The sequence below is a fragment of the Perca fluviatilis genome, chromosome 18, assembly GCF_010015445.1.
Source record: "Perca fluviatilis chromosome 18, GENO_Pfluv_1.0, whole genome shotgun sequence".
Classification (NCBI taxonomy): Eukaryota; Metazoa; Chordata; class Actinopteri; order Perciformes; family Percidae; genus Perca; species Perca fluviatilis.
Window position 1 is genome coordinate 32812814 of NC_053129.1, and position 17924 is coordinate 32830737.

A 17924-nucleotide genomic window follows, 5' to 3' on the forward strand; every position below is an offset into this window, starting at 1 on the left:
TAGGCGCACCAGTGCGACCAAGGCAAAAGGTTAGTCTGGAGCCCTGCCTTGGGTACATCATATGTACACTCAAATTAGCAGTGCATTGTGGGTATTTTATAGTGGACTATAGGGTTGTGCCGATGGACGATATCATCCATGATGGCTGGCCGACATCACGATAGAGAGCCACCATCGTGATGCCACGCCCCCCCACCCTGTCAAACACACTAATCCTAGTCGCGGGCGCTGGATGGGAAATTGACAAGTGCGTCGGTCTTAAACTAGCAAAGACACAAAGACAAGACATAGGGCTCCTTAAGTGGATGCTACTTTTTCCCGATTTACGTGCAACCTATTTGTGAAAAAGACCATGGCTTTGAGCAGACTGGATTGGCTGTAGTGATACAGTCTCTCTCTCTCCCTGTCAGTTGTAGCTCGCTCTACCTTCTAGTAACGTTGGACACAGCGGTCTCGAGTGAGAGAGAAAGAAGCGTTAAAAGTGGAGCGTTATCACACTTTCCTTTCTCCCCTCATTGGACCAAGTTTGTCGACACTACTCTGTGCGTGCATCAATAAGTAAGTCTGAGGTCCTGTAGGTACGGGACGATGTTATGCAGGATTTATGAATGTACGTTAGCAACAGTAGGCTAATGCACGAGGTTGATATTTTATGTGTGAGCTAATATTTTGCGCATCTGTTCATGTGCGCTGCAAGAGTTATGTTTCTGTTTATTGAATGCGTTATTCAGTGCAAACATAACCGAGAATGTAGTTTAAACTCAGTAATGATGGTATGTTAGGTTATTACTGTCGCTCTGTTGAAGGCAGACGTCCCACTGTACTGTCGTTACGCAGATCACGGACATCTGATTGATTTTACTGCACCGTACTTAAGTGAAAGTAGGTCACGTTGTAAAACCTACCAGCAGGGCACCATTTACAGAGGGCATTTAAATGTATCTCTAATCGTTTCTATGTTAACTGTTGGCCCATAGTAGTAGAAAAAAATATTTATGTAAAGAGTATTTACAGTCACATTTCTTAGACTGTATTACTGCATGTCACTTTGTTTGACGTTTGTCTCATTTTTATTAGGACTGCTGATATGAGGAAAATATGTGATAACATTGTTGAATATGGCTATAACGATAATAATACAGATATTAAAGTTACTCAGTTCTGCTGCTTTCAGTATTCTGCTAAAACACAACAAACTGCTTGTTGAATGTAAAACAAATAAAAAGAAATAATTTCCAACTTTCTTTTATTGAACATATATAAAAAAAGAACGACAGTTTCTTTTTAAAGTGTAATTTTCTGCTCATATTTTCTTTCAATTAACACAAAAAATCTCTAAGTGTCTATCGCAATGTGTCGCAGCCTTTTTGCAATGTGTTTATTGCGCCAGTTGATATCGCAATGACGATAAAAAAAAACTGTATATATATGGTGCAACCCTAATTTTAGTCATTTTTGACGACATAAAGCCCTACAAAAGTCAGCAAAAAAAGCAGGCTACCACACACACTACTCACAGCAACCTGTTTCTCAGCCCCCCCCATCTTTTGGATGTTTGTGTGTGCTGCTGTGTGTCCCTGTGTGTGTAACAAGCATAGTGTGTGCGTGCTATGCATAAGCCTAGGAGCATTTTACTATTTGCTGTTAAAATAAAAATAAAATTCTGCGCTATTGACTTTAGACCAGGTTTTTGTTGGTCAATGATCACTTCCCGCTGCCTGAAGATAGCAATACGCCCCGAATGCACCTGAACACACCTCCCTGTAAGACCAGCACGCCCATGGGCCACAGATGGGTGCAGGTGCATTTGCTGTTTAAACGATGTGGGCGCTGGACGAGAAATTGACTGCGTCGGTCTTAAACTAGCAAAGACACTTGCAGCGGCTTTGTGCTGCACCAAACGTGAGCTGTCTGAATGAACTGGATCAAATCTATTGTAAACCTAAATTGATACGCGGGCCGGATTAAAACCTTTGAGGGGCCGGGGGTCGGCCTGCGGGCCTCGAGTTTGACACGAGTTGAAACAGATTACAGAATAAAAAGTAAAAAATAGGAAACCCCCACCTGGTCCTGCAGGTGGTGAGCCAGGTCGATGTACTGAGGGGAGTCTGGATCGTCCAGCAGCTCTCTGTAACCCGGATCCACCAGGTCGATGCTGAACTCCACCATCTGCTCCACAGGACTCTCTGGGACCACGTTGGGAAGCTCCGAGTCCTTCAGGGAAACAAACACGAGTCAGTGTCCAGGAAACACTGGAAGGAACGAGGGGACAGGTTTGGTCTGTAAACATCTCATTCTAAAAACCAAGGTACCCCCAGGTTTTTAAGTTAAAATTTAAGACCATTTTTAACACCATTTATAATGAAATGTTATACCAACTTCATGAACATACTGGCAGAAGTATGTAGGATATATAATGGAATATCAGAAAGGATTTTAGGCTATAAAAATAGTTGTTTACCAAGTACTTGAACTTAATACAACATTTCATTGCAGTACTCAATACTAAATGCTTTGTGACGAAACAATGAAGGAGTTATTTAATCTTATGAAAGGACAATACAAACGTTAGACCTTTGTGAACGAAATTCAAGACTTTCTAAAGACTTAAGGACTTCTTTTTCGAATATTATACTTCATACATTTTTAGGACCACACGGGTACCCTGAAAAACACAAACCCGACATTTACAGTCAAGTTTGTGTTGGTGTCCACCTGAAGAATGTAAGTCCAATATTCTCTCTCTTTTAGCTCTTTTTTGGTCTCCACCAACTCTGGAGGGAAATCTCTCTCTGTTTAGCTGCTAAATGCTCCACTATGCTCAGCAGCTAACTGTCTGTCTGCTGTTTGCTGCCGAGCAGGTAGAGTGCAGCGGCTCTATACAGCTTTGTCTCTGAAAACGACGCCATGAGAGCGCTGACAGTGAACCAGAACAGTAAGGTTGCAGCCAGACAGACAAACAATGAGCTAAAACCAGGGTTCGAACTACGGGGGGTGCTAGGGGGTGCTTGGCTCCCCTGAAAACAGGGAACAATTTTTTTTTGGGGGGGGTCTCTAAAAATATTGACAATGTGTCATTTTGACGAGCAATTTAAGTTTTATGTAATGTGATCATAGTGGACTATTATGTGTAAAATTGCAAAAATATCATCAATTCATGCATACATGCATACAGTATTAGGGGACCACTAAGGCCTATATAAAAGAGCCTTCAGATACAGTATTAGGGGACCACTAAGGCCTATATAAAAGAGACTTCAGATACAGTATTAGGGGACCACTAAGGTCTATATAAAAGAGACTTCAGATACAGTATTAGGGGACCACTAAGGTCTATATAAAATAGACTTCAGATACAGTATTAGGGGACCACTAAGGCCTATATAAAAGAGACTTCAGATACTGTATTAGGGGACCACTAAGGTCTATATAAAAGAGACTTCAGATACAGTATTAGGGGACCACTAAGGCCTATATAAAAGAGACTTCAGATACAGTATTAGGGGACCACTAAGGTCTATATAAAAGAGACTTCAGATACAGTATTAGGGGACCACTAAGGTCTATATAAAAGCATCCAAAGAGCACCATGTCATGGGACCTTTAAAACACAGTATAACTGTACAAAAGTGCAAAAGTAAACTTCCACGTCCAACACCAGGACACACAGATGTCTGAAATCTCCTGAAACGTGTCCTGCCTGCATTACACGGTACAAAATGATAGAAATGTCAGTCAGGCGGTGAAGTATGACTCCTCAGCTTCATATTCAGCATTCAGTGTGGCTCAAGACGAGATGTATGGGGTGAAAAGAGTAATAACCTGCTCTTGTAGAAGTGAGTGACGGCAATTATTAAGGTAATTTCAGAGGACAGTCAGCAATTTCCGTGCTGTTTGACAAAATGAAAGCGTTTTTACCGAACCTGCATCAGAGGAACTCAATGTCAAAGCTCAGGTGAGGCTTTTTACCTTTTCTGTACGGACTTAAATGAAGTCCTTCTAACAAAACCCATTCATTCAGAGACAGGCAAAAGCAGGAATTATCTGCAGACAGACAAAGAGTTAGGTATCATTTGGGTTTTTTCCAATTCCTGTGCCAAAATGATACCTTTAAAAACGGATCATCAGCCGATACTCAAGCCGAAAAAAGAAAGAACCGCACAAAAATGCTGCAAAAATGTTCGTCTGGAACAAACGAAGACATGAGGATCTTGGTATAGCTCATTTAGTCTTTTCCACGCACAAATATCTGTGCGTCTGGCGATGTCATTTGAAGTTAAAACATGGAAAACCATCGTTATTGGTAACGAAACGCAACTGAAGTTTGTGTTTCTCCGTTTTAAATACTATGGTTCCGGCCTAAAGACAGCAGCTTTCTGAGCAGAAAATCACTTCTTAGGGACGACAATAAGCTGATGAAATCCAGGAAAGGTAAGTGGATGAAAATCTGCTGTCTGTTCGACACGTACCATCAATGTGTCTTTGAGCAAGGCACATAATCCACTTAACCGCTCCTGTGGAGCTGCTGATGTGTGGACGATAGATTAGTGCAGCTGGGAAAATGGTCAGCAAGTCGTGACGTGTAAATGACTTGTGGTTAATGGGTTTAAATATTTAAATTCCATATATCCTAGGCGGAAAGAAGAGGGACATTATAATGCACTTTTACTCGAATAAACCATGTCTCATTTCAGAAGAGGAGGCACTTGTACTTGAGTGTGACATTTGCAGCCTTCACAGGAGCAACTGTGTCCTGTCAAATACCTCATTTAGCTCCTTCCTCCTTTGATTTGTTGTTGGAGATAAGAGTGCTGGCTAAATGCCTAACATATAAATGTGAGTGCTTGCCGTTACCTCCTCGATTGGGCTTGGAGAGACACTCACAGGGCTGAGAATTGCTGGGGCGGCTGGCGGAGCGACAATGTCAACCTCTGCACCTGGAGCAAATGTCAAAGTGACTTTAATCACAGATTACCAGGAATAGTGTCACAGTTCGTAGAGAGAAACATAATACTAGGAGACTTAAAAGGTCCATTTTTATTCATTTCAACCTGGACCCTATTTTCCCGTGTTTTTGTGTCTAAGTGACTGATGGTAACAACAATCTTTGAAATTAGTCCTGTATTAGGCAACGAACAAGCTGCATGTATTGTTAATTTGTAGCGTAGTAGTTCTGTTTTTGCCCGCTGACAGACTCAGATTATTATTCAAAGTGTCTGACAACATTATGGAAAGGATCCCTACAGAGATAGATCCTTTTTGTTTAACATGAAACAGCTTCGAAATCACCATCCAAACCCACCAGACTCCATGTAAATAATCAGTAATTTTATCATTGTAAAACACACTTCATTCAAAGTCGGCAGAAACAAAATAATCAAAAGCAGTCTTGGTTCATCTTTCCACTGTTCCAACAATCACCACTCTGCTTTGGTTGACATAAACCCTTAATTCACCCATTTACATGTGGAGATATGCTGGCTCTATACACGCTAAAAGTCTTGATTATTTACATGGAGTCTGGTGGAGATATGCTGGCTCTATACACACTAAAAGTCCTGATTATTTACATGGAGTCTGATGGAGTTTGGTGATGGTGATTTCGGGGCTGTTTCATGTTAAACTAAAAGGATCTTACTCTTTAACTAAAAGGTCTATCTCTGTAGGGATCCATCCCATTATGTTGTCAGACACTTAGAATAATAATCTGAGTCTGTCAGCAGCAAAAATAGAACTTTTAGTGGACGCTGAACATTTGTCCTGTAGGGTTACATTAAAGCACGGTTCACGGCTGCCGGTTACAGCGTTCTCGCTCAATACTGGGGCAGTTTTAAAGATTTTTGACACTGAAGAATGGGAAAATTGGGTCCAGGTTGAAGAAGAAGAAAAAACGAAAATGATTCTTTAATTTACATGCCATATAGCATGAAACACAGAAATCAACATACATTTCACAGTTCATGGTACAAGAACGCAGAACGGTCATTACAGCACATTCTACGTCCAACAGCATCAGATAATGAGGATGCAATAAAAAACATTATAATGACATGATAACACTATTAGTGTTGTGTCAGATAATTATAAGAGTTAATACCTGCTTTCTCAGGGATCTTCGGTGCCAGTGCAGGAGTCACCACTCCTCTACAGAAGAAGGAAAGTATTATTAAATCAATAATTCCAGCCTATATTAAAACACATTCATGTTCACGCAGCGCTGTGGAAGAAGGTCTGGCATTGCAAGACTGATGTTAACATTAATTGCATGCATGTAGTCGGAGAGAGACAAAGACTGAAGACATCCCTACCGTGATGGAGGCCTCCGGTCTCTCATCCGGTTCACCTTCTGTAAAAACACAACACGGAACAAACATTCACGGTTACGTGTCTGACACAGACACACACACGCAGGGCAGGAGTCGTCCACAGGATTGTCAGGTTTGTGATAATGATGCCATGTGTCAGTGGCTGCTGCTGCTGCTCTCGCTGACTCAACACCGGATTAATTGGCTTTGCTTACTTGCTGTGTTTGGGTCGGTTATGTCTTAACACTGTGGATTGAGTTTACATAAATGCAATTATGTTCTTGTTGTGTGTTGTGGCTTTTAAAAACACATAGTGCTGCAGCTCTCCGGGGTCTCGAGGGAGTTTCCTCCAACCCTCCAGGCCTCCAGGCCATGAACCCATTAAATCTCCACAGTTTACATTTAAAAAAATGAGTGTGAATGTTAACGAGAAAAGAAAACTTTCCTTGCCTTTTCTGAGTTCACCCAATTTATTTATTTCTCTAGCGTGCAGACGATGTTGTTATTTCTGACAACAACAATGTTCGGTACGTTCCTATTAAATATTAAAACCTTATTTGAATGGACTCTCAAGGACTTGTGCACCTTTGCCGAAAGCATAATTTAAAACTGCCATGTTTTGTTTATATTCGTATTGTTTTTGTGAAGATTAGGGATACATATGGTCATTAAGGGATGGATATGGTCAACCAGGGCCAGACGCTGGAAACATCCGGCAGCTCAGCCCAGACCTAGGGAGGGGGGTCCTGGGGGTCATACCATTAATATCATTTGGGAAAACATCATAGTTGATTTTGTCGCTTTTTTTCCCTGACACTTTTGATGCTCTTTTCTGCTTCTTTTAACGATTTTTACCCTTTTTTCCACGCTTTCTTAAATACTTTTGTCGCTTTTTTTTTAGACGTTTTTGTGGCTTTTTTTCCAACGCTTTTTGATGTTCTTTCCGATGTTTTTGTCGCTTTTTTTTCCCGACGCTTTTTTACATCCTTATATCTAATTGTTCGCCAACTGTCTTCATCCTTTTGATACCAGAACACAACAAATGTTGAGGATGACTCATTTTCCCTCCTGCCACCAAAGAAACAAACTAATCTGTCTGTTGTTTCTATTGGTTTTCTATTTTAGGGTTGACTGAGAGGGGGAAATGACACAAAGTTGAAGTTATTTTAGAAACCTAAAATATTTGGGGCTTTTCAGAAAACATCCACAGCCGGAGCCCCAGAAGCCTCCCCCCACCCCCACCCCCGTGTGAAAAGTGTGGAAGTATTTTCGATTTCCAGTGAATTATGTTGACAACGTTCGCGTGGTCCACAAAAAAGCCACAGTTTGCAAGCTCTGCTATGTGCGTGTCCCTGTGTGTTTACCATTGCACGTTAGCCTAGCAGCTAGCAGATGTTCCTTCTGCTTATAGCTTAATCCCAACAAAACCGTACGGTTGAATTTCAGCCTGCCTGCACGTTTTGTATCCTAAACAGAGCAGCTTATATTGGTTATATTAGAGAGAGCAACAAGTTAGCAGACTGCCCGAGTCGCCCTCTTTGCTATCGTTCTGCTCAGCCGCCGTTCTGGCTCGATGGTGTTTTCAGCCCCCAACTAAGCCTTCAAGGCAGCGCTGCGACGTCGTCTTCAACCCTAATCCTAGTGCCTTTCGGGCAGCCTTGCCTGGAAGACGACGTTGGGGGCTTCAAACACCAAACTCCGTGTGCTGCAAAGAGTCGGCCCTCGGGACTGTCGGGAAACTTTTTTCTTCTTTTTTACTTTATTGACAAATTGTCAAGTTTCCAATTGACTGAAGATATTTTATTGTTACATTACGTTGTTAATAAATTGTTTAAATTTGATAATGTAATGTGGTACATTGCGAACAAAGGTCCGATATTATATTACATACAAGTCTAGTCTAAAAATGGCATAGCAACCTGTGCTTTAAAAAAAAAAAGAAAATTTGTAAAAATCGAGAATCGAACCATGACCTTAGAATCGAAAATGTAATCGAATCGAGGATTTAGAGATTCTCTAAATCCTCGATTCGATTAATAATAATTTTCCTCAGTTTCAATAGGATCCTCTCGCCCGTTCGCTTAGAATTCCATTGCTGAGCCTCTGCTGGTTCTGCAGGTGTCATTTCCCCCAAATTACTTAATACAACATTCTATTGTAGCGCCGAACGATTACTCGTTTTCAAATCGAAATCAAGATTTGGAAGAATGCAATTAGCTGATCGTGAAAACCAAGATTATTCGAACGTGCAATATTTAGTTGAATGTTTGGTTTAACATTTTGTATTCCTCTTTTTATTATAATATTCACTGTTTTTTCCACCAAATAAATGACTGCGTTGTTTTGGAGGACATGCAATGCACACAGGATTAAGTTACATAAAAGCTGCCACGAGAGTTACGTAAGTGTTGGGAAGTGTTATGAGCAGCTTGAATGGAACTACAGACCCGTGAGTCAGGCTTAGTTTACAGGTAGTGCAGAAAACAGATGGGAAATGTTGACAGTGAATGTTTCGCACATATGTTCACTAACAAGCATTTGGTTAAACATTGATATGTATAAAGATTGCAACCGGTTGAGTTCAAAATTGTGATGCCATTTTTAAAGGTCCTAGGGCGTAATCTACTTTAGATGTCATTTGTTTGACTTCAGACGTCACTGCGTCTTCTTAGTTTATTTATTTGAAGACATGACATGATATTTATTTGGTTATTTTGTTGTGGGATTTGTTTGAGAAATCATACATACAATTCCAGTGTCCCTTTTGGTAAGAGGACACTGGAATTCTATGTATGATTTCTCAAACAGGAATATTGTTCAACCATTTGTCTGCAGCTCATTCTGTTTAAAACATCCTGAGAAAATCGCCAACTTAAAATCTTGAATCGTATCGCAATTTGAGTGTATCGTTCCATCCCATTGTGTTGTATATATCTGCAGGATACTTGGTGATCTCACATCTCGGGTAAAGTGTCTACATGCCCTGCATCTGTGCAGCCAAAGTGTTGACTGTTGACGTGGCAGCCTGCTGTGCTGGTCTCACCCTGTGAATCATGCCCATGTGCTCCTCGGAGCTGCTGAAGTTTTTGGTGAGGTCGGAGATGCAGAGTGACTCGTGTTGACACGTGTGAACCCATCTCTGGTACTCCGCCGTCCCGGGGATCCTGTCGAAGAAGATCCTGAACGCCTCCCACACGGCCTCCTGACAAACTGTCCAAACAAACACACACACACACACACACATACACACACACACACACACACACACACGCAGACGCGCACAGACACATACACACACCGACCAACACACACACAAAGACACGCACAGACACACACATGCACCGACCAACACATACACACACACACACACACAAAGGCACCGTTCAACACACACACAAACACACACACATGCACACAGACACACACCGACCAAGACACACACAAAGACGCGCACAAAGACACACACAGACACACACACACCGACCACACAGACACGCACACAGACACACTCACACGCATGCGCGCACATACATGCGCACACACACACACACACACGCACACATACGCGCACGCACCCGCACGTGTGCACGCACGCGAGCACAGACACACACACACACACACACACACACACACACACACACACACACACACACACACACACACACACACACACACACACACACAGCTTCTTAGACTTGGAGCACTAAACACACTGCTGCGAGGAGCTCTCCTACACAGTTACAATCTGTTACACTGAAGTGTCAAAAATGAGACAGGTTGTCTCTGCATTTTTGATTGGAGGAAATTTTGGCTGTGTGGAAGGAAAGTCAAGACAAAGTTTATCAAAAGATGTCCATAAAGTATTTTGTGCATACAACAAAATCCAGGTAGATCAATTCAAAAGCATGTGGTGAAAGACATCTTTATTAAAACAAGGGGAGTGATCTCTTAACACTGCATTAGCAGAAAATACTGACTTAAAGAAGAACTTAAGAACTTAAAACTTTTGTTTTAATTTAAAGCGTTAGAGGTAGATCGATATGTGTAATGTTGCTATAAAATGAGGAACATCTGTGTATGTATTGCGTGTCCGCTGTCTTTCAAAAATCTTGAGAACCGTTCATCCGATCTACTTCACACTTGGCTTTCTGGGTAACAATGAACTTGGCGTTTGGAATTTGGAGCAGTTTGGACAGCATTTGATATTGGATATTGATAAACTATGAATAAAACTAAACGGCTCCACAATACCGCTGGCTTCATTTCTTCCTTGTCTACCCTTCACAATGAAAGTCCAGCTTAAATTCACTCAGAGCATTTCGCTAAAAGGAAACTCAATAAAAAGCTATTTTTGCAGACACTATATCAAACAAAAACCGGACACTATATCGTATTAAGTTGCTGACAGTGGAGTTGCATATTAAGTACTTTGGGGTCCTTTAGTAAGTGTAAGCAATTTAGTGATACAATGGTTCTGAAGAAAGCTACAGGCAGCGATACAGGACGCCAAGCAATCGCCTGTACTGGTTGGGCTGCACTGGTAAAGTACAATGAAGCATGAGACATGTTGCATTAAAAGGAGAGATATACTGTACGTAGCAGCCGCTGTACATACATAACTTATTTTTTTTATCATTTGAATAACTATCTGGTTTGAGGCCAATCTACTCTCAACCAATTCATCAGAATCACTTTATTCCTGACATTAAATTCCATATTAGACAAGGATAACAGATCAGGAAAATAGAATGATTAAAGAAAGAGAAAGATGAAAGGAGACAAGAGAATAGATGAGAAGAGGAGTAAGATACTGTACATAAATCAGTGGAGATAATAAAAAAGAAAGCTAATGTGCAGAACAGAATTAAGCTGTCAAAGTTGGTATAATCATCCTGCAGGCGGGAAACCAGTTTTCAGCATCTGTCACTCTTTCCAGGCTGGATTACAACGCTTCTGGAAGAACTTCGGTCACAGAGAAGCCCTCTATGAAGGGGGCCTAGATGTTAGCTTTCATGCTAAACATCCAGAATGGCGCTAGTTTGAAGCATTGCGAAGTTATTAAACATTACGTAACATGATTTATGGATTCATAATCATGGATTTATTGTATGAAGACACTGTAGTTTGGGGCAGCGGTAGCTCAGTCTGTGGGAACTTGGCTTGGGAACCAGAGGGTCCGCGGTTAAAGTGATGGTTCGGAGTAATTTACCCTAGGGTCCTTTGCACCATGACCTCGAGCCAAACACCCCCCCAGAAGCTTTTTTCACCTGGTTAGTACTGCGAAGTTAGCGTGAGCTAAGCGTAGCGCTGAGTAACTAGCTATTGACTCATACGTTTGTATTTCTTAAATGACCCCATTAATAATGCCCGAATGATACCAACGTTCTACACTAGTATATATAGGTTATGCTCTCATAAAACGATGGATTGGAAAGTTTGTAAGTACACCAGAAGTTTATGAACACTTGCCTGCTCTCTTCAGCTCTCTGTTGCTGCTGCTGCTGCTGCACCTGCAGTTAGACGAGTGCTTAGGGCCGTCTATAAATTACAACCGAAAGAGATACAACAAAAATATGTATTAATTTAATGATTAAATAAGGTAATGTCTCCAAACTTACCTCAATTATTACTTGTCTCCTGCTAGTTATATTACAGCACTTACTTTAAAAAATAAGTTAAATTAAAAAATATTTTTGTTGCATCTCTTTTCGGTGTTGTAATTTGTAGATGTCCCTAAGCACTCGTCTTACAGCAGCAACAACAACAGCAGAGAGCAGAAGCCAGCAGGCAGGTGTTATTTACATAAACGTCTGGTGTACTTACAAACTTTACAATCCATCGTTTTATGAGTGCATAACCTATATATACTAGTGTAGACCTTTGGTATCATTTCGGGCATTATTAGTGGGGTCATTTAAGAGATACAAACGTGGGTCCATTAGCCCCGCGTTAAGCTATTCAGCGGCTAACGCTACTCTACGCTAACTCGCCCAATGTTAGACCCAGGTGAAAAAAGCTTCTGGGGGGGTGTTTGGCTCGAGGTCATGCTGCAAAGGACCCTAGGGTGAATTACTCCGAACCATCACTTTAAAGTCCCTGTTTTGACCAAGAACGGAGTGTGGACTGCTAGCTGCAGAGGTGCCAGTTCACCTCCTGGGCACTGCTGAGGTGTCCTTGAGCAAGGCACCGAACCTAACTGCTCCGGTGCCTTTAATTTTCAGCCGCCTCACTCTGACATCTCTCCAATAAGTGAATGTATAGGATTGGGCATCGAGGACCGATTCCTACTTGGAATTGTTTCAAAAATTACCATCCAGGCAGGAAGACACTAGGATTAGGAAATGGTTAAGGTCAGGGTTAGGTGCCTGGAAGACGACGCTCGCAGCGCTGCCTGGAAGACGACGTTGGGGGGCTTAAAACACCATCGAGCCGTTTCAACTCCACCCCTCAAAGAATCAGAATTGAGTATCGATAAGAATCAGAATTGGAATCAGAATTGTTAAAATCCAAACGATGCCCACCCCTATGCATGTGTAGGTCCTGTTTGTTTCATGTGTGTGTATTTCGGACCTGTATGTAATAAATGTAAATTCCCCCCTGGGGATCAATAAAAGTATCTCTTCTTCTTGTAGTTCCAGGCTGGATTATGAAGTCTACTAAATCGCACGAGCGCATCAACGTGAAGCAGCTCATTAGTACTGTGGAAAATAGCTCCGTGGTTTTGTTATTGTGGTAAAAAACAAAAACAAAGAATAAACTCTAACCCTAACCCTCCAGAGTTTTGACAGGAACAGCCTTGTTAAGTGTCAACCTGAGAGGAGGGGCTGAATGAGTCACTTCATCGCTCCTGAGCAGTCACGCTGAAGTGTCAGCTGGATCACGGACCTGCGCCATCATGAGGTCAGACCCGGTCTGGCGCCTTCGTCACGGATCACTTCCACTCCACTCGCTTCCTCACTCTTACCGGCCTTTCTGTCTCTACTCTTACACTCCCCAAAATCAACACACACATTTTAGCCATTGTTTTCATGTTGTGACAGAACTGTATTGTACACAGAATCAGCGGTGTAGTCTACGTGACACGCAGGTATACGGCGTATACCCGCTAGGAAAGGTCAAGGATTTCCGTATACCCTCTGACAAAAGTGCCAGGGTAACGTTACGTAACGGCGATTGTTTTGTGACAGAACGTTTCACACTTTCGTTCATAAATTCCCCATCTGTGTTTCAAGGCGCGTGGGAATAACAACACAGTTGCTTGGCATTGTCATTTTCTGCACAAATATGAAATGTTTTGAGCATCAACAACTTAATTTCCTGCATTCTGACACACTTTTATGCACCAATTTACGGTGGAAATCCCTTTATTAGCCTATGTGGAGAAGAAAAACACAGATGACAATTCAAAATATATCAAAATTATAATAGAAAGTATGTTGTTGTGGCCATAGATATAGAAAAGATGTTCTATATCTATGGTTTTGGCTCATTGGGCATTTTTAGTGGGTATATGGAAATCCTGGAGCTTTCTTAGTGGGTATACTGGTATACCTGCGTATCACGTAGTCTACACCACTGGCTTCACCCGATCTTGGCGAGGTGACAAAAGGATAATATTTTGATTTGTTAAAAAAAGAGACACAATCTTTGTTGCCTGGGTAGCCTAGCGGTAGAGCCCATATATAGAGGCTCAGTCCTCGACGCAGAGGTTGCAGATTCGACTCTGACCTGCAGCCCTTTCCTGCATGTCATTCCCCCTCTCTCTCCCTTTTCATGTCTAAGCTGTCACTAATACATCTCAGCAGTCTTTGTGGTATCTGAGTGCAGGGTTTCCCCCAGTGTATTGCAAGCCTGGTGGCCCATCAGTCTCTGGAAATTATGTTTTTATGTATTTTGAAGACGTTTTTAAAACTACAGTTACAGCTCAGTTGGAAACGTAATCAAATTATTCGAGTTACTCGAGGAATGGTTTCAGTCCTAGTTTGATGTTATATTGTTTATACTAATGTAAAACTGACTAACTCAGTATCAATCTGAGGCTAACATGTATGATGTATAACTGATTCATTCTTTAATTTGTGCTCAGATATTTAAAGCCTCACACGTTTTCAAACTGACTTCCAACCTTCGAGAAACAAATCGTCCCCAGGTGATGAACGGCGAGACAAAAATGTTTTTAAATGTTTTCGAAAAACTGTCACAGCTTTTGCGTTCAACAAAAACCTTCGGAATGAAACACACAACACAAATGGCATTTTTCTTTTGATAGACACAGTTGTTTGTTGTCTTACTCAGGCTTTGAATTTTTATATTTGAAACTTTTCAAGGGTTTACTGGATGTCGGGATGTCTTTACGAGATGGATCCTGCTTGCAGCTGTGTTACTAACAATACATAAACTTTAACAAAATCTCCAGCTGGATTTAATCCTATCATATGGAGAGGGAAGGAAATCAATCAATCAATCAATCAATCAATCAATCAATCAATCAATCAATCAAATCCTAATGTATTCTTTAGAATATTGTATTAATGCTGAAAGGATTGGTAAAACATACAATCTCATTACAGGGCTTTCTGATCATAATATTGTATTTGTTTCCCGAAAATTAAGTAAAAAGCGATTTAATTCATCTACATTTAATAACCATTACAATTTTATTCCAAAACATCTACATCAAAATCTTGATATTATTCTAAATGAAGTAAATTGGTCTGAATTGTTTTCTGATAATGATATCGAAACCAATTCTCAGATACTTCACGCTAAAATTAGAGATGTTATGGAACCTTTTATAAAAAGAGGAAAATGTAAAAAAAGGGGAAATCATTTACCCTGGCTGAATAATCACTGCAAAATACTTATAAAAGAAAGAGACGTCTTACTCAAAGTGTTTTTAAAATCTGGCCTTACCATTGATAGGCAAAGATTCACTTCCATGAGAAATAAAACAACTCAAACTTTACGTAAAGCCAAGGCAAATTTTTTTATGGATGTTATTACAAGTGCTAATGGAAATGGCAAACTAATATGGCAAAATATTAATAAACTAATTGGAAAGCAAAATAAAATGGATAATGACAGATTGGAAATAATAGTTAACAACGAGCTGATAAATAATCCAAAAGAATTAGCAACTGAATTTAATAATTTCTTTATTAACTCTGTTAATGAAATAACACAAATGTTTAGTCCCTCGGAGTTGGCCTGTAAGCCTATTAACTCTAGACAGCCAGTTTTCAGATTAGAGCAAATAACTGATCTGGAAGTGGCCAACATTATTAAGTTTATGAAACCCTCAAAGGCCAAAGATGCGTATGGCCTTGATACACATTTTTTAAAATTACACAAAGACATGCTGGTATGCCCGATAACACATCTGATAAATTTATCAATTAAAATGGCAGTTGTTCCATCTGGATGGAAGGTGGCAATAGTATCTCCAATTTTTAAATCAGGAGACAAAACAAACATCTCAAATTATCGCCCCATCAGCATCCTCCCTGTTGTATCTAAGGTTGCAGAAAAGTGGATCGCCAAGCTGCTGAATAAACATCTCAACAACGGCCATCCTCTTCTGCATCCCATGCAATTTGGGTTTCGCCAGTACCACTCCACAGAGACAGCAAACTGTGTCTTCATAGAAACAGTGAAATCTTTGCTTGATAAAACCATCTGTGTTGGTGCAGTCTTTTTGGATTTAAAGAAGGCGTTCGATACAGTAGATCATCGAACCCTTCTGTCTAAACTGACTCACTTCAACTTTGCAGAAAATGCATTAGATTGGTTTCAATCTTATTTGTCTAACAGAAGACAATCTGTGAGTGTTGGTGGCACTAACTCGTCTTACCTTGAATGTTCAGCAGGGGTCCCACAAGGCTTTATTTTGGGACCCTTATTGTTTTCTGTGTATATAAATGATTTGCCAAATGTTTGTCAGACAGTCCACTTCCAAATGTATGCTGATGATGCGGTTATTTTTACACCTGCTAAAAGTACACAGGAAGCATCATCCTCACTTACATCAGCACTGGAGAATATACAGCATTGGCTGCTTGAATCTGGCCTGTTATTGAACAAAAAGAAAACTGTTGCTATGATGTTCACAAAAAACCCATAAAACTGGAGCGGTCAAATGTGTTCCTGGGGGGAATGGAACTTGACATTGTTGATGAGTTCAAGTACCTCGGCGTCACACTGGACCCAACACTTTCATTTAAAAAACACATCAAACTTACAGCGAACAGAATAAAATTCAATTTACAAAACTTTAAACAAATAAGACCATCAATGACAATTACTTCTGCTAAAATGTTCCTACATTCAATGATATTTTCACATATAGATTACTGCATCACAACCTGGTCACTCTAGAAATACAATTTTAAAACCCATAGAAATGTTATTCAAACAATCTATAAAAATACTGGATCAAAAACCTCTGTCATACCATCAGTGTAATATTTTGGGAAAATACAATATGCTCAATTTTGGAAATTTTATTCATTTTAAAAACTGTTGTCTAATTTATAAAGTTTTTCATGGACTTGCTCCACCTTCGCTTTCTACATTCATTAAACCTAGGTCTGACAGAGGATATTGTACCAGAGCCTCATTTAGAGGAGATTTAGAGATCCCGCTTAGAAAAACTACCTTTGGACAAAGTGTTCTGTCTATCAGAGGAGGTCACTTTTGGAACAGCATCCCAACAAACATTAGAGAATGTCCAACTTATTGCACATTTAAAAAGCACTTTAAACTGTTTCTTAAGAGTTCCCAGTTATGTCATCACTTTGACTAATTTTATTGATGTAATGTAATCTGTCTGAATGTGTGCTAATGTGTTCCTTGTTTGATATTGTATATTGTCATATTCTCACCTATGTATTATCTGCATGTTGTTGTTTTCCTGCCTCGGGACTACAGGTGAAAATTAGCATTTATGCTATAACCTGGCTCATTTACAGTCTTTACAGAAATGTTAGATTGTTCATTAATGTGCATTGTCCCGAATAAATAAATAAATAAATACATAAAATAAAAATAAATGTATACATTCTGAGACGTCAGCTCAAGGAGAGCAGGTTCATGACTAGAAAAATGCTCGTTGGAAACGATGATACCTGGAAAAGAATCCAGTTAATATAAGAAGATGAGAGTGGCTGTCTGCATTTTAAATACATTCTGCTCATGTACCCTTTAGCAAGGCAAGAGTTAGGTGCTCAGTGGCTGTGAGAGAAGTTGAATCAAGTACCTCTGAGCTGGTAATACGCCTGGTGGCTGGCGAGCACTTCGTTGATGGTCTCTTGGGGGCAGATTCTCACTCCGGAGTGTAAAAACACAGACCTCTTGGGTCGCCGTCTTTCCACTTCAAACCCAGAACCTTCGGTTTGTGTGTGGGGCGTCTTCAGCAGCTCCGCCAAACGCACGGGGCCAACGGCCCCCGAGTCCAGCCTGGCGCCGGCCCCTGGACAGGAAACAGAGACGAAAACGATTCGGGTTCAGACTCACTGCAGATCCTAGGAGTCTGTTTAGAGCAGGGGTCTCAAACTCGCGGCCCGCGGGCCAATTGCGGCCCGTGGGACGATAGTTTGTGGCCCTGCCTTATTATGAAAGTTT

At 40.7% G+C, this 17924-nt stretch overlaps 1 protein-coding gene across 1 annotated transcript in view; it reads right to left on the reverse strand.

Moving 5' to 3' along the window:
* Window positions 1–17924, reverse strand: part of LOC120547302 (interphotoreceptor matrix proteoglycan 1-like) — a 76826-nt gene that overhangs the window by 46574 nt on the left and 12328 nt on the right. Inside the window, 6 exon segments of the mRNA XM_039782847.1 lie at window positions 2065–2214; window positions 4855–4937; window positions 6098–6144; window positions 6309–6346; window positions 9349–9515; window positions 17560–17772. Coding sequence (XP_039638781.1) covers window positions 2065–2214; window positions 4855–4937; window positions 6098–6144; window positions 6309–6346; window positions 9349–9515; window positions 17560–17772 — 698 coding nt within the window.